The sequence below is a fragment of the Corylus avellana genome, chromosome 7 (assembly GCF_965113065.1).
Source record: "Corylus avellana chromosome 7, dhCorAvel1.hap1.2, whole genome shotgun sequence".
Lineage (NCBI taxonomy): Eukaryota > Viridiplantae > Streptophyta > Magnoliopsida > Fagales > Betulaceae > Corylus > Corylus avellana.
Window position 1 is genome coordinate 26,874,952 of NC_142496.1, and position 26,104 is coordinate 26,901,055.

The 26,104-nt window shown below is 36.7% G+C and overlaps 3 protein-coding genes and 3 pseudogenes across 5 annotated transcripts; all 6 read right to left on the reverse strand.

Annotated features, from left to right (window-relative positions):
- Positions 1–642: 642 nt before the first annotated feature.
- LOC148584736 (uncharacterized) lies at positions 643–1,164 on the reverse strand. Its single transcript, XM_088518604.1, has one exon. The coding sequence runs from the start codon at positions 1,162–1,164 to the stop codon at positions 643–645; it is 522 nt and encodes a 173-aa protein (XP_088374730.1).
- A 1,610-nt stretch (positions 1,165–2,774) lies between these two features.
- On the reverse strand, positions 2,775–5,480 carry LOC132184830 (strychnine-10-hydroxylase-like; annotated as a pseudogene).
- Positions 5,481–5,910: 430 nt separating this feature from the next.
- On the reverse strand, positions 5,911–8,229 carry LOC148584737 (strychnine-10-hydroxylase-like; annotated as a pseudogene). Its single transcript, XR_015912820.1, has 2 exons — positions 7,209–8,229; positions 5,911–6,616 (listed from the first exon to the last, which is right to left on the reverse strand). The product of XR_015912820.1 is annotated as a strychnine-10-hydroxylase-like (transcript).
- A 3,481-nt stretch (positions 8,230–11,710) lies between these two features.
- LOC132184424 (strychnine-10-hydroxylase-like) lies at positions 11,711–15,026 on the reverse strand (annotated as a pseudogene). The gene is made up of 2 exons (XR_015912804.1): positions 13,919–15,026; positions 11,711–12,369 (listed from the first exon to the last, which is right to left on the reverse strand). The product of XR_015912804.1 is annotated as a strychnine-10-hydroxylase-like (transcript).
- A 2,362-nt stretch (positions 15,027–17,388) lies between these two features.
- LOC132185624 (strychnine-10-hydroxylase) lies at positions 17,389–19,771 on the reverse strand. The gene is given in 3 exon segments (XM_059599384.2): positions 17,389–17,530; positions 17,532–18,133; positions 18,798–19,771. Coding segments are annotated over 3 exon segments (1,569 nt in total). The 5' UTR covers positions 19,743–19,771; the 3' UTR covers positions 17,389–17,508.
- Positions 19,772–23,966: 4,195 nt separating this feature from the next.
- Positions 23,967–26,061, reverse strand: LOC132184366 (strychnine-10-hydroxylase). Its single transcript, XM_059597979.2, is given in 3 exon segments — positions 23,967–24,101; positions 24,103–24,704; positions 25,042–26,061. Coding segments are annotated over 3 exon segments (1,572 nt in total). The 5' UTR covers positions 25,990–26,061; the 3' UTR covers positions 23,967–24,079.
- Between the last annotated feature and the right edge of the window lie 43 nt (positions 26,062–26,104).

Below are 26,104 nucleotides of genomic sequence, written 5' to 3' on the forward strand. Positions count from 1 at the left end.
GATCGTGTGGATCTTACGCACTTTGCAGTAAGCCTCAAGCGCCAGGTTTCCTTTGCCATTGATGTTAGTTTTCTTTGTTTTGTTCTTGTTTTATTAATTATATTATCTTGGCCTTTGAGCTGAGGAGGGATAGTTTCAGTGTAAGGTTTTTGTCTCATGACCTGGTCAATAAAACTTGTTTCTTTAAGGTCAGAGCAAATCTGCCCCTCAAATGAAGTGTGCACACATGGGTTGGATAAGATGAGGTAAATACGTTTTTGATTGTTAGACTTTTAGTGTATTTATGTTGTTGTACTTTTTATAGCTTTTGGTTATGTTTCTTTATAAGAGCTTTACGCTCTGAATCTCTTATTATGAAATGAAGATGAAAGAATTCTCTTAAAAAAAAAAATCCTCATTAATCAAAAGGATTTATAGCCTTAACAAACATGTCTATATTTTATTTTCGGTATGGGATAAAGACTCGGCATATATATAAACTATAGGCATTAATTATTCAGAATGATTGGTGTATCTTTCATATATATATATATATATATATATAATATTTGTGTATTCTTTTTTTTTTTTTTTTTTTTGGAACTTTCTGAGATTTTATTCAGATAGAAAATCCAGACCCAAAGGATCTAAACAAAAAGAGCATTAAGCTCTGAAGATGCAATGGAACTTATACATTAATTCAGGCGATTCATTTAACCAAATACGAGCTGAGTTTATTCGCAGTCCTTCTTTAGCTAGACCATGTGCTGCTCCATTTGCCGCCCGTTTCACATGATGGACCGTCCAGCTCCTACATGTGTCAAGTAAAGCTTGTGTGTCGTCAATAATGTGCCCATACCTTCGCCAACCAGGAGATCGTTCCTGCAGTGCTTGGACCACCTGCAACGAGTCACCTTCCATCACTACATCTTGGAAGCCTCTTTCTTTACTAAATTCCACCGCTATCATTGCCGCCAAAGCCTCTCCTATCACTGGTTCCACAAATCTATGGGATTTCACACTCTTAGCAGCACATACAGAGCCGTTGTGATCTCTAATAATAACACCAAATCCCATACATCGAGTTTGAGCGTCCAGGGCCACGTCCCAATTGATCTTGTAACACCCAACTGGAGGACATGCCCACTGTGTTGAAACCGCCGGTAACCCACCACCCTCCTCCATAGTGTGTTCCGGAGTTGTGTCCTCAAGAAACTCGAGAAGTTTGGTCAGCTCCTCCACCTCGCACACTATCCGATTGGGGTGAATGAATTCACCTCCATGCAACACTACATTCCGTCTTGCCCAAATCTTCTTTGCTACCAAAACTGCAAAGTTCAGTTCTTCCCTTGTACAGCGCTCAATGAGTAACTCAAAAATCTCCCCGAAATCTTCAGCTTAGCTGGAACATTTTTGGAACATATTTGTGTGTTCTTGAGTAGCGACTTTTGCACTTTTCAATAATATTTCCATATATGCATGTCTTGATGCCACCCAGTAACCTAAATTCGATCCGTCGCTTTCTTTAATAATTCCACGCTCAACTAAGAAACCGTCTCCACTAGAAACAAAGTAGAAAGCTAATTTAAAAAAAAAAAAAAAAAAAACTCCTTTTTGTAATATTTCTCTAATATTTTAATTAAAAACTCCGTTTTAAGGTTGAAGCAAGCAACAAGGGACTAGTTTCCAAAGTAGGTAAGCACATGTTGGGAAGGTCTCTCTCTCTCTCTCTCCGATGTCTAAAATCCAAGTAACTTTTTTCAAAACAGGTAATTCTCCCAAGATGAAGAAGAACGCAAGCCAGAAAATTAAATGGGAGCCGTAGAGGAAATTACAATCTCTTCTGTGACTGAGCTCTCAAAATCCAAAAAATTGTACTAATTTTTCTCCCAAGATAAACAAGATCAAGCCGTGGAGCAATTATTTTTCTACCAAGATAGAGAAGAACCCAAGCCAGAAAATGGGAATTCTATGTCAAACAATAACGTCAACAAACGACCATTGGTAGAGGAAATTACAATCCCTTACGTGACTGGTTAATTCTCAGAATCATCCCATTTTCTGAGGTGCTAGGATCGATGTGAAAGCACTCGGAGAAAAAGGGATCATTTTGAACCGTTTGAAGAGTGATGGAGAGGTGGCAAACCTATGGAAGATTGGAAATGACGAAGCCTATGATCAGATTGACAAAAGTGCCATTTCTAGAAACCTCCATCCAAGTACCCAAAATCAAATATCCAATGAGGAATGGTAAGAGTACCGAATATTTTATAAAGAGATGGTGGCCAATATGATATAGAGCATATTCATTAAAGAGATTAAAATAATTAATAAAGGGAAATGTTACCGGTACAAATGAATGAATTCCGACATCATCTTAATATCTTTCTCTTGATAAAAAAATTGACTATATGTTGCAAAAGCGCCTATGCTTCATGGGGTTAAATGGAGTTTTTCCATTGAATATTATAATGATGAGTTGCGCATTATGACATTGTACGGTGGAATTAGTATACAAATGCACATGAAGCATAATATATATGTACACGGGAAGAACTATTTAGGAGGCAAGCGAAAGACTACCTTAATGTGGACTTTATTCATGATTATTGTCCGAAATTGCAAAGATCTTATTCCTTAATCCTTAGTTATTGTAGACAATATAATTTAGATAATTTATGTCTAAGAAGTCTGGTACAAGATCCCAATTTCATGCGTAAGAGTACTATAATTACACCCAAATAGTAATTATGAAATAACGCAGTTGAAATTTAATGATCACATATCTACTCAAATCATGCATATACTTGAGCAGGATGGCGTGGAGTGAGATGGACTTCAAGTGTGTGGTTTTCAGAATCGTAAGTCCAACTTTTTCAGTCATGTTTACTGGTTCATCTGACGAGCAGGGGTTGTAATTTCAAAAGCATGCAACAAGGCGAAGCAAGTGTGAGTTGCATAACTTGCAACGCAAGAGAGATTCCCTGGCACACTCTTTTACCAGTGTCAAATGGTATTATCTCAAAATGTTGGCCCTTAACATCAACACCCAAATGGGATGCAAGGAATCTTTCGGGCCGAAATTCATTAGGATTAGACCACAGACGTAGGTCCCATTGGAGCTGTGAGAGAATAACAAGAAGTTGTGTGCCTGTTGGAACGTGGTGGCCAGCCAAAGTGCAGTCTTTTATGGATTCGTGCGGGAGAGAGATCTAGTGGTCCGGAAGGGTATAAACGCATTGTTTCTTTGAGGATAGCTTGGAGATATGCTAGGTTTTTCATGTCTGATTCCTTTACTTGCCTCTCCCTGCCAATCTGATCATCTAACTCTTGTTGTGATTTGTTTAGGGTTTGACGGTTGTTAAGAAGCAAGGAAAGAGACAATGTCATTGTTACTGTTGTTGAATCTGTGCCCCCTAAGATAAGGGCCTGCAAAAGCCCCAAAGTCGAAGTTCTAGATGGCCGGCCGGTCAAACTAAAAGGCTTTAAGGTCACTCATGTTTCAAAAGCCACCAAAACTAAATGTCTAATAAGTATTGATAAAAATAACAAAAAACAATTGTAATGTTTTAAAATGTAGTACCAAGTCCACAGCAAGACAAAAGGAAAATCGATACGTACTATATTATCGTAATTGACCGTCCAACGAAATATGCTACAAACGATGTAACGTGGCAATTTCCTCTTTAGGTGGCTTAGGAAAAAAATAATTTTATCGTCGTTTTGTCAAGAAAATATTTATTTACTAAAAGTCTTTTTTTTTATTATTATTATTATTCTTTTACGAGTTCTTACTAATTCAAAAGACTAATTTTCAATTTTGTCCTAGTTGTATGACAACTTTTTAGTAAAATAACATATCTTAATTCACTGACAAGCAGGCAATCACTTTGATTAATATATGGTGGGAAATTCACGGTAGAAAATATTTGGAGCATAACAACTTTTATTATAAAATATTTATAAATTGATTTGATAATTTATAAATTGATGAAATAATTAATCAAAATTGAAAACAAAAATTTAAAGAGAAATTTTTTGTTTAATTATTTTACTAATTATAGTTTGTAAAGACTTTATAATAAAAGTTGTAATACCTTTTAAATCACTCTTTGTTAAAGAATTTGCTTAAACCAACACTTCTCGCTCAGAGTTGACACAAATTTATTTTGATTGTTATTTTTCTCGTAATGGACTTTATAGTAAAAACAGTTCACAGTATTGTTGAGACAAATCATGTTCAGAATATTGAAGGCGAATTGAAGCAAAAGCTTACCAGACATGTAGCTTTAGTGATTGTATCAGCATCATAATTGGAGATCTCTTCATCGTCTTTCCTAACGATAGACAACATCACATCCATAGGCCCCGTTTGTGAACAGCGGGGGCCGGCACTGTAGCTGGAACGGCACTGTTCCTGCTACAGTGCCATCTGACAGGTGCAGTGCCAAAAATTGACTTTTTAATATTATTATTATTTTTTAAAAGCAAAATATTAAAAAAAAAAAAAAGAAAAAAGGAGGAGAAAGATGGGGTGGTTCCAGCCACCCCTTGGCCAAAATGGGGTGGCCGGACCACCCCATCTTTCTCCTCCTTTTTTTGTTTTTTTTTTTAATATTTTGCTTAAAAAAAAAATTAATATAAAAGTACACTTTTTGCTGCAGGAAATCAGATGGCACTGTAGCTAGAACAGTGCGGTTCCAGCTACAGTGCCGGCCCCGTGCTGTTAGCAAACGGGGCCATAAAGTCCTGGTCTCCTTTTGCCTCGATCGCCCGAAACTTTCTTTTACTTATGTTTTTCTAACCATCCTTCAATCACGTGATCAAATTCTTTTGCAGTTAATTGCTTCACTTGGCCAACCAATTAATCGAACCACATCGATCATTTTGGTCCATCCACTAGTACTAAAACTATCATTGATGATCATGCGAGCATCGACTCAATTGATCGATAAAGGCAGCTTCAAGTGCTACTCGTTCGGGTGAATTTAATAATGTAATGGTCGAAATTTGATATTTCTCGAAGAAAAAACACAAACTCCAATTAGGATATTTTTCATGCCTTGATCTTTATTTACTTGCAGGGTCGGGGGACCCATTAAAGTAAGAATGACTGGTTGGCCACGGGGAAATGCATGCATTGAAACGCCGCCCACACGCAGCGACAGCAACGACAATTATTCGATCTCATGGATACTTATCAGATTGCGTGATTTATCTATTATCCTCACTCTATAGTCAGAACACTGTAGATGCCGGGGACTCTGAATCAGCTTTTAGTCAAGCCCTTGAGTTGATTAGCGAAAAATTTCAAGAAAATTGTGCACCACTCAATCAACTTCAACCGCGGACGCGTTATCTTTTTAATTTCGTGAATGATACAAAATTCTTAACCTACCTTTTTCCTGTTTTGTCTTCAGAGAGATATTTTCGTTAAGGGATAGATCCCAGAAATGGAAAAGGGGCGGCCAATGACTCAGATTTTTCTTCCTATCAGCCATTAATGTTAATTTGACAGAGATTTTCTTCTTCCTTTTTTTTTTTTCCCATCATTTTGATATAACGGTTGTTCTTTGCATGCAATTCACTTGTGCATGCTAAGATAAGCGGGTGGCAAACTGAAGCAGCGTCCAATGTTGACCGGATCGAGGCTGCCAGACAAAGAGATAAGTCCAATAAGGCATCTACATCTTAATGGACGAGATTACAACTTATTTTAGCAATACAAATTATTACATAATTATAGGAAAATCACTTAATAATATAAAGATTGTATCACCTCTTTTTTTTTTTTTTTAATCAAATGTGGGAAAAGGTTACAAGGGAGGATCATTCACACTCTTGATTGTATCACCTTAATTATTATAAAATATTTCTTAATAATAAAGAGATTGCAATAATTTGCAATTATTATTATTCTAACAATATGCATATTCATAATATGAGGAAAATTCTATATATCATCATAGTACTTAGGCCTATCCCTGAATTCTATTAATTAGACGGTTGTCGTTAATCCATAAAACTCAGAAGGTAGGCGCGGTGTGATGAGGACTTCAAGTGGAGTGGCTTTCAGGTTCGTTAGACCAGGGCTTTCAGTCATATCAACCGGTGCATTCGAAGGAGTTGAGATCTCATACATGTGTAAGAAACTAGCCAATGCTAAGTGCACCATTTGAAGCCCAAAAGATATTCCAGGGCAAACTCTTCTTCCACTTCCAAACGGGATTAACTCAAAACTTTTACCCCTAAGATCAACATTTTTGTGGGTGGTGAGAAATCTTTCCGGTTCAAAAGCCAATGGATCCGACCATATGCGTGGATCTATATGAATTTTCCAAATGTTTGTGATCAGTCGGGTGCCTTTGGGGACATAGTAACCACCTATGATGCAATCCTCAGAGAATTCACGCGGTCCTGATAGAGGTGCTGGTGGATATAAACGTAATGTCTCTTTGACAATGGCCTGGAGGTAGACTAGCTGACTGATATCCGACTCGTTTAGGGCTCTTTCCTTGCCTACATGGATGTCAAGCTCTTCTTGTGCCTTTTTCAACACTCGGCTATTGTTCAACAAAAGCGATATTGCCCAAGTTAGGGTAACTGTGCTGGTGTCATTGGCTCCTACAATTATATTCTACAAAGTGAAACTATTGTTAGAATATTGAGACGTTGGAACATAAATTCCTTATTTTATTTTATTTTATTTTTTAAAATAACCATTTGAAAAAAAAAAAATTAAAAAAAAAAAATGAAAACTCCAAAAAGGGATGGCCCTTTTCATATTAGCACCTTAATTATTATTTTTCAAATGGTTATTTTTATATTTTTCTTAATAACTTGAAGATATTTTGAGAAGAAAAATGTAAAAGTGTCTAATTGACACGCAACGGTAATATGTGGGGGCATTGATGCCACTTTTTTAAGTTTGGAGATGTAATTGAAAAATGGGTAATAATTTGGGTGGGGGGGGGAGGGGGGTGGGCTAAAATATATTAATTTCCCTTAGTTAATTTGAAAATAATAATTAAAATTTAGAAATAAAAATCTACTCTTAATTTTTTTTTTTTTTTTGAAAATGTTGATTTTAATGGATCGAAAATAGAGAAATTCATTTTGTGATCAAAATTAGTTTCAGCTCATTAACATAAAATTAAATAAAAGGCCAAAACATGTTAAACAAGTTGCACCCATTAATTAAGAAGTGAAAAAGGAATGCGCGTACGTACCAAACATGTGGCTTTGTTGATCACATCAGCGTCATAACCTGCAACGGCTTTGCCATCAAGGACTGAAAGCATTACGTCCATGAAATCTTTCTCCTCTTTATGATCCTCACCTGAAGCTCTCTTACGCTTATGCTCTTCCAACCATTCTCCAAGAAGACCATCCAATTCTTTTGCAACTTTCTTCATGGCCTTCTCATGTCCACCCAAATCCAGCCATCCAAGGTAAGGAATGGTATCCGACACCACAAACATCCCAATATAATGAAAGAATTCCCGCACTGACTTTTGGATTCGTCGCGACTCCTCCTCATCGGCCACTGCACTGGTTGAAAAGTAGCGCTTTCCAGCTACCATCCTAAGAATCACGTTGAGACTCATGTCCCCAAACCACTGCTTCAACTCCACCAAAATTTGCCCTGACTCCTTTTTCTTTGTCCACACTTTGTATAGCTCTTGTAAGGACGTGGTCTCAACTTCGGAGACTCGAACGTAGGAAAGAAGCTCAAGCCGACGGTTAGATAGTAGCTCCAAGCTGGCTATTTTACGCATTTCACGCCAATAGGGACCATAGGGCGCGAAGCCAAATATGGCGAAGTTATAGCCCAAGTGCTTGGCGGCTACAAGCTTAGGCCTCGAGGAAACAGCCAAGTCGTTGGTGGTGAAGCACTCCTTGGCCATCTCCCAACTGCTTATTACCAAAGCATGTTGCAACCCAAGCTTGATATTAAAAATTGGTCCGTACTTTTCAGCCATGGCTCCCAACGTTAGATGGGGAGGCTTTATTCCCCCCAATAGAGGAAGGTGACCAATTATAGGCCATGCACCCGCCGCGATAGGTGCTTTTTTGGGCAAGCCAACTGATCTGGACCTCCTTATAAGGTAGTAGGAAAAGAGAATAATGGCAAGGAGTCCTGCCATGGCAGAGTTCAAATAATGTGAAAGAAAATCCATTTGAACTGATCGATCATATAATTGGAGTGGGGAGCCTTAGGGGGATATCTATAGCTTTTATAGACGCATTATTTTTAATGTTGGCTTGGATGAGTCCAAGTTATCACAAGGCATGGTTACTGAAATCAACAAATGGAGCTCACTATTCCATTCGTTTTTTTGTTGTTTTGTGGTTTTTTCTACAGCTGAATAAAGAGATCTATTTTTAGACGGCTTCTCATCTTTTGTAAGTAAGATCGACTGTACGTATTCCGCCGAATAGACTTTGGAGAGAGAGAGAAATGAAGTATTTGGGAGCCGCGCCAGAGAATCTGACCAAGTCATTACCAATTTCCGAAGAGAAGATAATAGAACAATTAATCCTAATTTCTTCTTTGTATTCAAGTGTGTTTTAATTTCATCATAACACTTTTATTTATTAAGAGAAATAACTTCAAAATAATTGTATATCACTGATAAATAATTAAATAACAGAAACAATTAATTAGACGGCAATTCTTTCATTAGATAAGAAGAAAAATCCCCGTTTACATTTCTTTGATCTGATCGAGAAAATCTATCCGAAGACAAGACAATACAAGAAAAAGGTACGTAGGAGAATTGTTTTATAAACCTACAATTAAATTCGTGAGTGCCCAGTGCCCTTGACGTCTAACGACAGTGGTGCACACTTTTCTTGAAAAATTCTCGCTAATCAACTAGTCCTCGGCCGGCGTCTATTGCAGTTTTCTGGAAAAATTGTTGCTAATCACGCCGTAATGGCTTAGTATATGTTGAGGTGTAATAATGTCACTCTACTCACTTGGATGGTTCTTAAAACAGGCCTTGCGGAGTGTGATTTCAAATGCCATAAAATGATTTGGCTTTCCTCACTTGATACCAATTGATTTTCAGATGAAATGGTCAAATGCTCGATCCAACAAATGGTATCTAGCCAGGGTTATGGGTTCGAGTCGCGGGAGTGTCATGTTGAAAGAGGGATTGTTGAGGTGCAACATTGCCGCTCTGCTCACTTGGACGGCCCTTAAAACAGACCTTGCGGAGTGCGATTTCGAATGCCATAAAAGGATTTGGCTTCCCTCATTGGACACCAATTAATTTTCAGATGAGATGGTCAAAGGCTCGATCCAACAGTATAGATTGAGGATAACGTTAACAGATAACACACGCAAATCCAATGAATTGTAGCAGATTTGATTGATGTAAAAAAAAAGAATGTTTTTGCAAGAAAAAAAATTATTTTGTAGTAATTTTTTTATTTAAATAATAATAATAAATTATTAATATAATGTAAAAAATAAAAATGCTAAAAATTGATTTTGGGAGAAATAATATACGACTTTTTTTTAGCCCATTCTTAAACTGAAAATACGAGAACAATTGTCCTTACTGTTGCTTCATGTGGGGTCTCATCAATGCATTTCCCCGTGGCCAACCAGCAGATCTTACTTAGGTAATTAATTAACATGAGATGAACTTAATTAACCAAATCCTCTATAATTAACATGCCTTCCATGCATCGTTTCACATTAATACATAAAAATACATGTAGTATTTCTAAAAAAATAAAGGGGAAATTATTGTATACGCCCCCAAAGTTGACAGTATCTTTCAATTCGAACACCAAAGTTTTAATTTTCGCAATTCACCTCCCAAAGTTCTAAACTTTTGCAATTTGACCAATTGTATCCAAAACTTTCTATATTACCCCTAATTTTTATTTTTTTTTTATTTTTTATAAAATTAAAAAAAAAAAAAAAAAATTCGGGGTAGCTAATAGCTATGGCCATCTGGCCACTTTTGGACCCCGGAAATTTGTTTTTTTGTTTTTTTTTTTTTAAAAAAATTATTTATAAAAAATAAAAATTAATTACTGGAAATATGAGAATTTTGAGATGATATTAATTGGTCAAATTTTTTTTTTTAAAAAAAAATGAAACTTTGTGGGGGTGGATTGCAAAAATTGAAACTTTGATATTCGAATTGAAAAACGCTGTCAACTTTGAGGAGAAAAACTGTAATTTTCTCAAAAAGAAATGGTAGCTAGCATTACTAAAATCGTGCCCCATATATACAAAAAAAAACTAAAAGACAGATAATGGTCATAGTTTTGTTTTATTGCATTTAACTATTTATATTTTACGGCATATATACATGGTATTACTTTATTTAAAATATTTTTAAATGATGTAAAATTGAACCAAGCAATTGTATACTAGTATATATGTGAATTAAACTAGGGGCCTTCAACAACTCAAGACAAAGTGATCAGCTACGAACAATGGATTTCCTGCAAATACCAAATCTAAGCACAATCATAGCTGGATTGTTTGCAATACTTGTAGTTTCCTACTTTATCCAAAAGAGGTCCGGAGCTTCTAAGGGCAAAACTCATGGCCCTCTCGTATATATCCTCCCATGTCCAACCACCTTAGGTAATTAAGGAAGCGCATCTGCTACCACAAACGTACCACTCAACTCAAAGAAATCTCTTACTGTCTTCCGCCAATGATCGTTATCTTCATTCTCATCCTTGAACGTTGCAGTCCCATCAAATCGCTTCCCTACAACCATCCTAAATGAAACGTTTAGGGCTATGGACCCAATTAAACCATCTCTTCATCTCTACCAAAATGCATGTTGTTGTTCTTCATTTAAAGATTTCCTAAGACCACGTGGTCTTCACTGGGCGAACCGGCCAATTAATCGAACCACATCGATCGTTTAGGTCCACTAGTACTAAAATTATCATTGCTGACTTGGAAATTCAATCTGTATTCTCCCACCATGATGCGAGCATCGACTCGATTGATAAAGGCAGCTTCACGTGCTACTCGATCGGGTGATTTTTGGTAATCGGAGCACACTAGAATTTAATAATGTAATGGTCGAAATTTGATTTTTCTCGAAGAAAAAAACAAATTCCAATTAGGATATTTTTCAATCAACTTCAACCGCGGACGGACGCGTTATCTTTTTCGTTAATGATACAAAATTCTTACCCTACCTTTTTCCTGTTTTGTCTTCGGTGAGATATTTTCCTTAAGGGATAGATCCCAGAAATGGAAAGCCGCCAATGACTCAGATTTTTCTTCCTATCAGCCATTGATGTTAATTTGACGGAGATTTTCTTTTTTTCTTTTTCTTTTTGATGTAACGGTTGTTCTTTGCATGCAATACACTGTGAATGCTAAGATAAATGGGTGGCAAACTGAACCAGCGTCCAATGTTGATTGGATCGAGGCTGCCTGACAAGAGATAAGTGCCATCCACCAGATCGAACGTTTATCTTAATGTTATTGTCCCCATCTCATTTACTAGTCATGCATAAGGCATCTACATCTTTATGGACGAGATTACAACTTATTTAGCAATAAAATTATTACATAATTATAGGAAATCACTTGATAATATAAAGATTGTATCATGTAATTATTATAAAATATTTCTTAATAATAAAGAGATTGCAAGAATATGCAGTTATTATTATTCTAATAATATACATATTCATAATATGAGAAAAATTCTATCATGATAGTACTTAATTAGGCATATCCATAATCCATGATGAACTCTATTAATTAGACGGTCGTCGTTAATCCATAAAACTTAGAAGGTAGGCGCGGTGTGATGAGGACTTCAAGTGGAGTGGCTTTCAGGTTTGTTAGACCAGGGCTTTCAGTCATATCAACCGTTGCATTCGAAGGAGTTGAGATGTCATACATGTGTAAGAAAGTAGCCAATGCTAAGTGCACCATTTGAAGCCCAAAAGATATTCCAGGGCAAACTCATCTTCCACTTCCAAACGGAATTAACTCAAAACTTTTACCCCTAAGATCAACATCTTTATGGGTGGTGAGAAATCTTTCCGGTGCAAAAGCCAATGGATCTAACCATATGCGTGGATCTATATGGATTTTCCAAATGTTTGTGATCAGCCGGGTGCCTTTGGGGACATGGTAATGCAATCCTCAGATAATTCACGCGGTCCTGATAGAGGTGCTGGTGGATATAAACGTAATGTCTCTTTGACAATGGCCTGGAGGTAGACCAGCTGACTGATATCTGACTCGTTTAAAGCTCTTTCCTTGCCCACATGAACGTTAAGCTATTCTTGTGCCTTTTTCAACACTCGGCGATTGTTCACCAAAAGCGATATTGCCCAAGTTAGGGTAATCGTACTAGTGTCATTGTCTCCTGCAATTATATTCTACAAAAAAGTGCAATTATTGTTAGAATATTGAGATGTTGGAATATACATTCCTTATTTTTTAAAAAAAATAACCATTTGAAAAAAAAAAATGAAAATACGAATTTCATATGAGAATAACTTATTTAGGGAGGTTGCACAAAAATTACTTTTTGTGCCACCAATAAGGAGCTGACACATCAGCTAATTTCATTAGACTTATACTTCAAAAAAAAAAATTCAACTACACTAGATTATACTCTAAAAAAATAAAAAATTAAATTTTTATTTTTTTAGAAAAAAAAAAAAAACAGATTTGAAGGGGTGGCCCTCCCCCACATTGGGTGGCCGGCCGCCGCCCCCAAGCCATGGGGGTGGCCGCGCGGCCACTCCCATGGCCTGGGGTGGCTCGCCGGCCACCCCATAGGCCATGGGGTGGCTGGCCGCAACCCCCAGCCCATGGGGATGGCTCACCGGCCACTCCCATGGCCTATGGGGTGGCCGGCGAGCCACCCCCAGGCCATCGGAGTGGCCGCGCGGCCACCCCTAGGCCAAGGGGTGGCGGCCAGGCACCCCAGATCCGAATCTGGGGTGGTTGGCCGTCACGCCCCAGCCCATGGGGGTGGCTGCGCAGCCACTCCCATGGCCTATGGGGTGGCCCGGCCATGGGCTGGGGGTGGCGGTCAGCCACCCCAGATCCGGATCTGGGGTGGCTGGCCGCCACCCCATGGCCTATGGGGTGGCCGGCGAGCCACCCCATGGCCTATGGGGTGGCCGGCGAGCCACCCCAGGCCATGGGAGTGGCCGCGCGGCCACCCCCATGGCCTGGGGGCGGCGGCCGGCCACCCAATGTGGGGAGTTGGCTACCCCTTCAAATCTGTTTTTTTCTTTTAAAAATTAATTTTTTATTTTTTTAAAGTATAATCTGGTGTGGTTGAGTTTTTGTTTGAAGTATAAGTCTAATGAAATTAGCTAATGTGTCAACTTCTTATTGGTGGCACAAAATATGACTTTTTTGCAACCTCCCTATATAAGTTATTCTCATTTCATATTAGCACCTTAATTAATTTTTTCAAATGGTTATTCTTTTTTAATAACTTCAAGATATTTTGAGAAGAAAAATGCAAATGTTTCTAATTTGACACGCAATGATAGTACATAAGGCCTTGATGTCACTTTTAAAGTTTGGAGATGTAATTACAAAATGGATAATGATTCGGGGCCTAAAATATATATTTTCCCTAATTAATTTGAAAATAATAATTAAAATTTAAAAAGAAAAATCTACTCTAAATTTTGTTTTAAAAAAATATTGATTTGAATGGATAAAAAATAGAGAAATTCATTTTATGATCGAAATTAGTTTCAGCTCATTAACAAGCCAAAACAAGTTTTTCATAAAAATAAAAAGCCAAAACAAGATTAGCTTCAGCTTAGCTTGCATCACTTTTTGGACCACCTTGCCTTGAACTCATGTTAGGCCGTTCAAGGATGCCCATTAAGGAAAAGCTCTACTGGCACATGCATACAGCATACAGTTGCATCCAAGAAGTGAAAAAGGAATACATACCAAACATGTGGCTTTGTTGATAGCATCAGCGTCATAACCTGCAACGTCTTTGCCATCAAGAACAGAAAGCATTACGTCCATGAAATCTTTACCCCCTTTAGCCTCACCTGCAGCTCTCTTACTCTTATGCTCTTCCAACCATTCTCCAAGAAAACCATCCAATTCTTTTGCGGCTTTCTTCATGGCCTTCTCTTGTCCACCCAAATCCAGCCATCCAAGGTAAGGAATGGTATCCGACACCACAAACAACCCAAAATAATGAAAGAATTCCCTCACTGACTTTTGGATTCGTCGCGACTCCACCTCATCAGCCACTGCAGTGGTAGAAAAGTAGCGCTTTCCAGATACCATCCTAAGAATCACGTTGAGACTCATGTCCCCAAACCACTGCTTCAACTCCACCAAAATCTGCTCTGACTCCTTTTTCTTTGTCCACACTTTGTATAGCTCTTGTAAGGTGGTCTCAACTTCGGAGACTCGAACGTAGGAAAGAAGCTCAAGCCGACGGTTAGATAGTAGCTCCAAGCTGGCTATTTTACGCATTTCACGCCAATAGGGACCATAGGGTGCGAAGCCAAACATGGCGAAGTTATAGCCGAAGTGTTTAGCGGCTAAAAGCTTGGGCCGCGAGGAAACAGCCAAGTCGTTGGTGGTGAAGCACTCCTTGGCCATCTCCCAACTGCTTATTACCAAAGCACGTTGCAACCCAAGATGGATAGTAAAAATTGGCCCGTACTTTTCAGCCATAGCTCCCAACGTTATGTGGGGAGGCTTTGTTCCTCCCAAAAGAGGGAGGTGACCAATTATTGGCTATGCACCCGCAGCGATAGGTGCTTTTTTGGGCAAGCCAACTCTGGACCTCCTTACAAGGTAGTAGGAAAAGAGAATAACGGCAAGGAGTCCTGCTATGGCAGAGTTTGAGTAAGGTGAGAGAAAATTCATTTTAGCTCTGATTAGAGCCTTAGGGGGATATCTTTAACTATGGGAACTTGGAATTAGCTTTTATAGACACATATTTAGCTATTTATGATATATTTTGTGGTATTATTTTTAATGTTGATCGACTTGTAAGAGTCCATATGTTATAATGAGCTCATTTTTTGTTGTTTTGTAGTTTGCTAGGAATTCTTATCCCAGCTGAATTACGATAGTTGTAGACGCCTTCTCCTCTTTTATAAGAGTACTCTTGCCATGGCAGGGTTTAGGTAAGGTGAAAGAAAATTCATTTGAGCTCATATAATTAGAGCCTTGGGGGGATATCTATAACTTTTATAGACACATATTTAGCTACTTTCGGTATTAATTTTAATGTTGGGTTGGATTGGATGAGTCCATGTTATCACGATCAGGTTGTTGCCTACTGGTTTGTAGATTTTCTTATTAATCAACGAATGGAGCCCATATATATTCATTCGTTTTTTGTTGTTTGTGGTGTTTTAGTTCGCTAGAATACTTCTCCCAGCTCAATAAATCTCTACTTTTAGACGTCTTTTGCTCTTTAATAACAGAGTACGTATTCTTACGTTACAAAAAAAAAAAAAAAAAAGAGTGTCTGTTTTCCGCCGCACAGACTTTGGAGAGAGAGAGAGAGAAATGGAGTGTTTGGGAGCCGTGCCTGAGAATCTGACCAAGTAATTACAATTTCCGAAGGGAGGAGAACAATATTAGTTTTGTAAATCAGAATTGAACCATATTTAATTGATGTCAAGAAAAAAGTGAATGTTTTATATGAAAAAATAAAATTAAAAATTAAAAAAAAATTATTTTGTAGTGATTTTTTTATTTAAATAATAATAGAAAGTGATTGAAATGATATAAAAAATAAGAATGTTGGGATTGATTTTGAAATAAATTTTTTAGGGTTTCAGATCTTTGGGTCTTCTTTCCGGTCCACTCATTTGCCAAACATAGCCCTAACAATTAATCTTAATTTTTCTACAATGTTGTTAGGAGATCTAGCTAGTAGCTCTCTCAACCCAGCTATCTTATTTGTATTCAAGTTTGTTTTAATTTTGTAGTACTTTTATTTATTAAGAAAAACAACTTCCAAAATAATTGCATACCATTTATAAATAATTAAATATTAAAAGTAATTAATTGGATAGCAATACTTTCGTACTGTGGAATAGACAAAATATTTATGTTGATGGCCGGAAGAAAAATCTGAGTCATATTCGTTTCCTTTTACATTTCTTGGATCTAACAAAATCTATTCGATCGAAGACAAGACAAGACAAGAAAAAGGCATGTAGGAGAAGTACACATTATTATTTTTTTTTATCATCTTTTTTATACTGCATGTTTAGTAAATGCATAGCTGAAGTGCTTTTTAAAAAGTTATTGATGTTCGTAACAAAATTAAGAATGCTTTTAGTTGTGAAAATGACCATATAAGACACTTGACGTGGAACATAAAAAAATAAAAAAATAAAAAAATAAAATATAAAAAAGTGGTGCACAATTTTCTTGAAAAATTCTTGAAAATTTGTTGCTGATCACGACTTATGTGAAACGTTAAAGATGAGAACAATTGTCCTTACTGTTGCTGCAAGTGGGGTCTTATATATCAATGCATTTCCCCGTGGCCAACCAGCAATTCTTACTTAGGATTAAGATATATAGATCGATCTTTACGGTTCGTACTGTTGCAGTTTTTTTTAAAAAAAAAAAGAAAATTCAAATTTTCCCGATTAAATCATTGAATTTTGGTTCCGTTTCAAACAGGTTTATCCATAATCTATTGTCTAATTAATTGACAATTGATACTTGCTTCATGGTGGGACAATAAAGAATATTGTAGCTCCGAGTCAATAATGAAGATGTAGGTGGCAATGGCTAAGCTAGTCAAGATTTTGATTGGGCAAAATTTAAAAACAGAGTTGAACAAAAGTTGATTAAAAATATTAAAGAATGTTACTAACCAAACAAATTCTTCATTATAGAAAATTTTTCAAGAAAATTGTGCACCGCTACTAATAGTAGTGGTGCCCAATTTTCCTGAAAAAATTTATAGTGGTGCACCAAAAGTTGAATGTGCACCACTATAAGACGTCAAGGACGGACACTGATCAGTCAGCTTCAACCTGGATTTAAAATTGAAACAATGCAATGCATTCAAACAGCACCCGATGTTGACTGGAGGGCAGCCAGACAAGAAATTAGTGCATGAGAAAAATTATTGGTATTTTGTCCTCTCATATTTTTTTACAAATTTAATTGATCAATCATTAAATTTGTGGGGTTCACCATTGATTTATTTGAGGTTCACATATGTCAACAAATCTAATGGTTGATTTGTAAAATGAGATGAAGAAAGTACAGAAAAAATATCGACACCAATCATTTCTCTTACCTTAGGTCTCGTTTTGTTCGTGAAATGTATAGTCCTTTGAAAAATGAATAGCTACTGGGAATAAAAGAGTGTAGAATAAAATAGTTATTCATATTCCTTAGTTTAATAACAACACACATACAAAAATTGGAATTGTTATTATTATTATTATTCTAAGAATATACATATTCATAATATGAGGAAAATCCTATCACCATAGTACTTATGCATATAGATGAACTCTATTAGACGGTCGTCGTTAATCCATAAAACTTAGAAGGTAGGCGCGGTGAGATGAGGACTTCAAGTGGAGTGGCTTTCAGGTTCGTTAGACCAGGGCTTTCAGTCATATCAACCATTGCATTCGAAGGAGTTGAGATGTCATACATGTGTAAGAAACTAGCCAGTGCTAAGTGCACCATTTGAAGCGCAAAAGATATTCCAGGGCAAACTCTTCTTCCACTTCCAAATGGAATTAACTCAAAACTTTTACCCCTAAGATCAACATCTTTGTGGGTGGTGATAAATCTTTCCGGTGCAAAAGCCAATGGATCCGACCATATGCGTGGATCTATATGGATTTTCCAAATGTTTGTGATTAGTCGGGTGCCTTTGGGGACATGGTAACCACCTATGATGCAATCCTCAGAGAATTCACGCGGTCCTGATAAAGGTGCTGCTGGATATAAACGTAATGTCTCTTTGACGATGGCCTGGAGGTAGACTAGCTTACTGATATCTGACTCGTTTAAAGCTCTTTCCTTGCCCACATGGACGTCAAGCTCTTCTTGTGCCTTTTTCAACACTCGGCGGTTGTTCAACAAAAGTGATATTGCCCAAGTTAGGGTAACCGTACTGGTGTCATTGCCTCCTGCAATTATATTCTACAAAGTGCAATTATTGTTAGAATATTTTGAGACGTTGGAGCATCCATATATTCCTTATTTATTAAAAAATTGAACCAAAAAAAAAATTAAAAACACCAAAAAGGATGGCACTTTTCATATTAGCACCTTAATTATTATTTTCAAATGGTCATTTTTATTTTATTTTATTTTATGTTTTTATAACTTAAAGATATTTTGAAAAGAAAATTTTAAAAGTGTCTAATTTGACATGTAATGGTACTATGCGAGGCCTTGTTTCACTTTTTAACGTTTGGAGACAAAATTTCAAAATGGGTAATAATTCCAAGGGCAAAAATGTATTTTCCCTTAGTTAATTTGAAAATAATAATTAAAATTTAAAAAGAAAAATCTACTCTAAATTTTCTTTTTAAAAAAATGTTGATTTGAATGGATAGAAAATAGAGAAATTCATTTTATGATCAAAATTAGTTTCAGTTCATTAACAATCCAAAACAAGTTTTTCATAAAATTAAAAAGGCCAAAGAAAGATTAGCTTCAGCTTGCATCGCTTTTTGGACCACCTTGCCTTGAACTCATGTTAAACCGTTCAAGGATGCCCATTAAGCAAAAGCTCTAGTCCTGGCACATATATATATATACAGATACAGTTGCACCAAAGAAGTGGAAAAGGAATACGTACCAAACATGTGGCTTTGTTGATAGCATCAGCGTCATAACCTGCAACGTCTTTGCCATCAAGAACAGAAAGCATTACGTCCATGAAATCTTTCTCCTCTTTATCCTCACCTGCAGCTCTCTTACGCTTATGCTCTTCCAACCAGTCTCCAAGAAGACCATCCAATTCTTTTGCAACTTTCTTCATGGCCTTCTCATGTCCACCCAAATCAAGCCATCCAAGGTAAGGAATGGTATCCGACACCACAAACATCCCAACATAATCAAAGAATTCCTTCACTGACTTTTGGATTCGTCGCGACTCCTTCTCATCAGCCACTGCAGTGGTGGAAAAGTAGCGTTTTCCAGCCACCATCCTAAGAATCACGTTGAGACTCATGTTCCCAAACCACTGCTTCAACTCCACCAAAATCTGTCCTGACTCCTTTTTCTTTGTCCACACTTTGTATAGCTCTTGTAAGATGGTCTCAACTTCGGAGACTCGAATGTAGGAAAGAAGCTCAAGCCGGCGGTTAGATAGTAGCTCCAAGGTGGCTATTTTACGCATTTCACGCCAATATGGACCATAGGGCGCGAACCCGAACATGGCGAAGTTATAGCCGAAGTGTTTGGCGGCTACAAGCTTTGGCCGCGAGGAAACTGCCAAGTCGTTGGTGGTGAAGCACTCCTTGGCCATCTCGCAACTGCTTATTACCAAAGCAGGTTGCGATCCAAGCTGGATAATAAAAATTGGTCCGTACTTTTCAGCCATGGCTCCCAACGTTAGATGGGGAGGCTTTGTTCCCCCCAACAGAGGGAGGTGACCAATTATAGGCCATGCACCCGCAGCAATAGGTGCTTTTTTGGGCAAGCCAACAGGTCTGGACCTCCTTACAAGGTAGTAAGAAAAGAGAATAACGGCAAGGAGTCCTGCCATGGCAGAGTTTGGGTAAGGTGAAAGAAAATCCATTTTAGCGTAGATTATTGGAGCCTTAGGGGGATATCTTTAGCTTTTATAGACGCATTGTTTTTAATGTTGGCTTGAATGAGTCCATGTTATCACAATGCATGGTTGCTGAAATCAACAAATGGAGCCCACTATTCCATTCGTTTTTTGTTGTTTTGTGATTTTTTAGTTTTGGTAGGAATTCTTCTCACAGCTGAAAAAAGAGATCTAGTTTTAGACGGCTTCTCCTCTTTTATTATAAAAGAACTAAAACAGATGTCCTGGCCTATACGTCATTCCTTTTTCTATATTTAAGAAAAATTTAAAAAAAATCACAAAGAACCACTCACATAATTAGATTCCTTACATTTAACCAATCTTTAAGGGTTATTACAATATTTTTCAATGTGTAAAGAACCAAAAGTAATTTCCTATACATTATTTTACTATAAACATTTCTCTTTTCTCTCTCATCTTTCGTCTTTTTGTTTTTATTTGAGGATTGTATTGAAATTTTGTGAAAAATAGTTAGAGTAGGTAAAGAATTTATATTTTATAAATAAATAATATTTTAATTGTATACGAAAAGATAAGAAAAATTATTATAAAATATATTTTCATAAGTAAAAAATATTTTTTTTGCCTTAAATTTAAAGAAAATTAAAAGAAAACTACTACCAATACTCTAAGAGTGTACGTATTCCGGCGCATAGACTTTGGAGAGAGAGAAAGAAATGGAGTGTTTGGGAGCCGCGCCAGAGGATCTGACCAAGTCATTACCAATTTCAGAAGAGAAGATAATAGAACAATTAATGCTAATGTTTGTATTATGTTGTTAATATTAGGAGAGCAGCTCTCTCAAACCAGCTATCTTTTTTGTATTCAAGTGTATTTTAATCTCGTAACACTTTAATTTATTAAGAGAAATAACATCAAAATAATTGTATATCACTGATAAATAATTAAATATTAGAAATAATTAATTAGACAGCAATACTTTCCTTAGGAAGAAAAATCTCCGTTTACATTTCTTTGATGTGGGAAAATCTATCCGAAGGGAAGACAAGACAAGACAAGAAAAAGGTACGAAGGATAAGTGTCTTCGCATTCATCTTTTATATCATTTGTTTTTTTATAAACCTACTATTAAATTCGTGAGTGCCCACTGCCCAGTGTCCTTTACGTCTAACGTTAACAGTGGTGCACAATTTCTTGAAAAATTCTCGCTAATCAACTTTAAGGGTACTACAAGTCTTCAATAGGCTGATTGAGACTAGACATCGACGTGTACTGCAGTTTTCTGCGTCTACTGCGGATTTCTGGAAAAATTGTTGCTAATCACAGTTAAATTATCGGTTAGCTTAAAATATTATTAGTTTTAATACTCCCCTCACATGTGGACTTAGATTTTCTTCACGCTCCCCTCGCTCAGATTTTCTTATAATAGGTGAGGCTCAACACATTAAATATTTAATTTAAATGTGGGCAAATTGACGGAAGTCAAGGTTCAATCTTAGGACCTTTGGCTCTGATACCATATTAAATTATCAGTTATCCCAAAAGTTTAAACTTATAGGAAGTGGTAAATTTAATTACTTAATTATTAGTTTTAACAATCAGGACTTTAATGGCTTAGTATAGATAGAAGATTGTTGAGGAATAATTTAACATTGGCTGTGGATAAGATGTTGGACATGTTTATAAATAATGGACAACTTTTTTCTATAAAATCGATTTTATGAGATGAGTTAGGCCCACAAAGTTCTTCATAATATCATAGTCTACCACACGACAAAGGAGGCCTATACTACTTACCTCATGACAAAGAGCAAGAAAAATACCGGCATGCACGTGAAGAAGGTTGTTATCTTGTTAAGAAATAATCTCATATTGACCGTAGATAAGATTTTGAATATGTTTATAAAAAAATAGACAACTCTCTTCTATAAAATTGACTTTATGTGATTAGTTAGGACACAAATTTCTTAAGAATGACGTTAACAGATAACACACGCAATTAAAGTGAAAAAAACAAGAACAATTGTCCTTCCTGTTGCTGCATGTGGGGTCTCATCAATGCATTTACCCGCCGCCAACCAGCAATTCTTACTAACCGATACCTTTTTTCTAACCAGCAATTCTTACTAACCGACACCTTTTTTCTATTTTTTTCTAAATTTAAGTAATAAAATTATTTTTTACTTTTCTATTTAATATTTGTTTTCTTAACTTTATCTTATATTATTAAAATATTATTTTTACTTTTACTTTTTTTTAAAAAAAATGTTAAATACTAAATACTCTTTGAAATTTTGTTACTTTATTTTTTTTTTATAGGATTTGATTTTTATTACAGGAACTTCCTATGATTTTGATAATAAATCAAATTAATTTTTCTGTCAGTTGACTGTAAGTTAACTTAACGAAAGTCTACATGAACTAATCAAATGTTGACACGTCGCATCTACTTAATTTTTTTTTAAAAAAAATACATTTTTTTAATTTAAAAAAATTTTTAAAAAAAATTTAAGTAGGTGCTACGTGTCAACATTTGATTGGTCCACATTTGAACTTTCGTTAATTCAACTAACGATCAACTGACAAAGACTAACTTGGTCTATTATCAAAACCACAAGAACCTCTTGTAAAAAAAATCAAACTCAATGGAGAAAAAAATAAAGCAACGAAACCAGGGGCATTTAGTATTTAACCCCAAAAAAAAATTATTTTCTCTTTTTTTTTTTTTTTTGTCTCTCTCATCGTCTCATCTTCTGCAAGCGACCAAGTGATCTTCTCCCACATCTCTCTGGTCGATCTTCTTCTTCTCCGATTCCTCTCTCTCCCACACGTCTTCTCTCTTTCTTATCTGATCTCACGATTTTTCTCCAACTAGTGTGCTTGTAAACATATATGCATCATAAAACTCATACTCAAAGGGGATGGTACAATCTGATCCCTCTCTCTCACACGGAATCTCTCACTAGATAGAGCTTTCTTAATTTAAGGAACCAAAAGGGGATGGTACGAATTTGATTGGCAGTTCTAATTTGCCTCTTCTAAGGTCCCCATGGTGATCTTCGAGTCATCCTCACTAAGCGAGCATCAACGCTCTCTTCTCACCCCGGTCTTGCACCTTAAATTAAGCCTCTGGTTTTGAACATTTTTTGGGTTCTACTATGATGATCGATGTTGAACAGGAAAATGGGCGTGTGAATTATTAGAATATTAATTAAATGATTAAATATACCTCGAATTGTCTTACACTTTGAATAAAGAAGAACAAACGCAAATGTGACGTGAAAAGATGTGATAAAAGAGATAATCGAATTTTTTTATATTTTAATAAATCTAAGGATCGCTATAGTGCAACCCAATGTTGCACCTAGCAATCTTAATATTTATGGTAAATTTAGGGGCTTTTTGTGACTTCTTTAACATTTTTCTTAAGTTTATGGAAAAAAACCACTTATTGAGAAGCTGCTGCTAATATTCTGATGTCGATCTTTAGGTTTGTACTGTTGCAATTTTTTTTTTTTTTTATTTATTAAAAAAAATAAAATTTTTTACAATTAAATCATTAAATTTTAGTTCAGTTTCAAATTGGTACATCCATAATCTATTGTCTAATTAATTAACCATTGATACTTGCTTCATGGTGGGAGAATACAGATCGAAGCACCTTGTCAATAATGAAGATGTAGCGGGCAATGGCTAAGTAGAGATTTCGAATCACATTGAGGGCAAAATTAAAAAACAAAGTTGAACAAAAGTCCATAAAAAATATTAAGGAATGCTACTAACCAAATAAATAAACAATTCAACCAAATTCTTCATTATTGAAAATTTTTCAGGAAAATTGTGCACCGCGATAAGACGAAAAGGACGGACACTGATGAATCAGCTTCAACCGCGGACGCGTGAAATGAAAAGGGGGCCAATGACTCAGATTTTTCTTCCCATCAGTCATTGTTAATTTGAACCGGAAATATAAATTGAAACAATACAATGCACTTGACTGAACCGGATGTTGACAAGAGATATATTAGTGCCCTCCACCAGAATGTTTATCTTAATGTTATTAGTGGCCCCATCTCATTCATTAGCCATGCACAAGGCATCTACATCATTACGGACGAGATTACCACTTATTTTAGGAATAAAATTATTACATAGTTATAGGAAAATCACTTCATAACAAAAAGATTGTAATAAGGTAATTATTATAAGATATTTCTTAATAATAAAGAGATTGCAATAATATGCAATTATTATGATTCTAATAATATGCATATTCATAATATGAGAACAACATATCATCACAGTACTCAGGTCTATCCATGAAATGTATTAGACAGTCGTCATTAATCCATAAATCTTGGAAGGTAGGCGTGGTGTGATGAGGACTTCAAGTGGAGTAGCTTTCATGTTTGCTAGTCCAGGGCTCTCAGTCATATCAACCGGTGCATTCAAAGGAGTTGAGATGTCATACATGTGTAAGAAACTAGCCAGTGCTAAGTGCACCATTTGAAGGCCCAAAGATATTCCAGGGCAAACTCTTCTACCACTTCCAAATGGGATTAACTCAAAACTTTTACCCCTAAGATCAACATCTTTTTGGGTGGTGAGAAATCTTTCTGGCTCGAATGCCAATGGATCCAACCATATACGTCGATCCGTATGGATTTTCGAAGCGTTTGTGATTAGCCGAGTGCCTTTGGGGACATGGTACCCACCTATGACGCAGTCCTCAGAAAATTCACGTGGTACTAATAGAGGTCCTGGTGGATATAAACGTAATACTTCTTTGACGATGGCTCGGAGGTAGACCAGCTGACTGATATCCAACTCGTTTAAAGCTCTTTCCTTGCCCACATGGATGTCAAGCTCATCTTGTGCCTTTTTCAACACTCGGCGGTTGTTTAACAACAATGATATTGCCCAGGTTAAGGTAATCGTGCTAGTATCGGTGCCTCCAGCAATTATATTCTACAAAGTGCAACTTATGTTAGAATATATTATTGAGTCCCTGGAATAGACATTTCTTATTTTTATTTTTTTATAGGCATTTATTATTTTTATTATTTTTATAAGATAAATATTTCCTCTAAACTGATTTGAAAAAAATTTCTTCCAACCTATTCTAACAACGGTCAAGTGACATTTCTCATATATATATTTTTTTTAATATTTTTAATAGTTATTTATTGTTAGTTTACTAACAAAAAAAAAAAAGTCCCGAAAGCAAAAGCTGTAGTACGGCTCATGCATACAGCATACACAGTTGCACCCAATTAAGAAGTGAAAAAGGAATGCGCGTACGTACCAAACATGTGGCTTTGTTGATCGTATCAGCGTCATAACCTGCAACATTTTTGCCATCAAGGACTGTAAGCATTACGTCCATGAAATCCTTATCCTCTTTATCCTCACCCGCAGCTCTCTTACACTTATGCTCTTCCAACCATTCTCCAACAAGACTATCCAATTCTTTTGCAACTTTCTTCATGGCCTTCTCATGTCCGCCAAAATCCAACAATCCAATGTAAGGAATGGCATCCGACACCACAAACAACCCAATATAATGAAAGAATACCCTCACTGACTTTTGGATTCGTTGCGACTCCTCCTCATTAGCCACTGTAGTGGTAAAAAAGTAGCGTTTTCCAACTATCATCCTAAGCATCACGTTGAGGGTCATGTCCCCGAACAACTGCTTCAACTCCACCAAAATCTGGCCTGACTCCTTGTTTTTCTCTGTCCACAATTTGTATAGCTCTTGTAAGGTGGTCTGAACTTCGGAGACTCGAACGTAGGAAAGAAGTTCAAGCCGACGGTTCGATAGTAGCTCCGAGGTGGCTATTTTACGCATTTCACGCCAATAGGGACCATAGGGTGCGAAGCCGAACATGGCGTAGTTATAGCTGAAGTGTTTAGTGGCTAAGAGCTTGGGCCGAGAGGAAGCAGCCAAGTCGTTGGTGGTGAAGCACTCCTTGGCCATCTCCCAACTGCTTATTACCAAAGCACGTTGCAACCCAAGTTGGATACTAAAAATTGGTCCGTACTTTTCAGCCATGGCTCCCAACGTTATATGGGGAGGCTTTGCTCCCCACAACAGAGGGAGGTGACCAATTATAGGCCATGCACCCGCAGCGATAGGTGCTTTTTTGGGCAAGCTAGCTTTGGACCTCCTTACAAGGTAGTAGGAAAAGAGAATAACGGCCGCAAGGAGTCCTGCCATGGCAGAGTTTAGGTAAGGTAAAAGAAAATCCATTTGAGCTCATATAATTGGAGCCTTAGGGGGATATCCGATATCTACAGCTTTTATAGACGCATATTTAGCTAGTTTCGATATATTTTTGTGGTATTATTTTTAATGATGGGTTGTG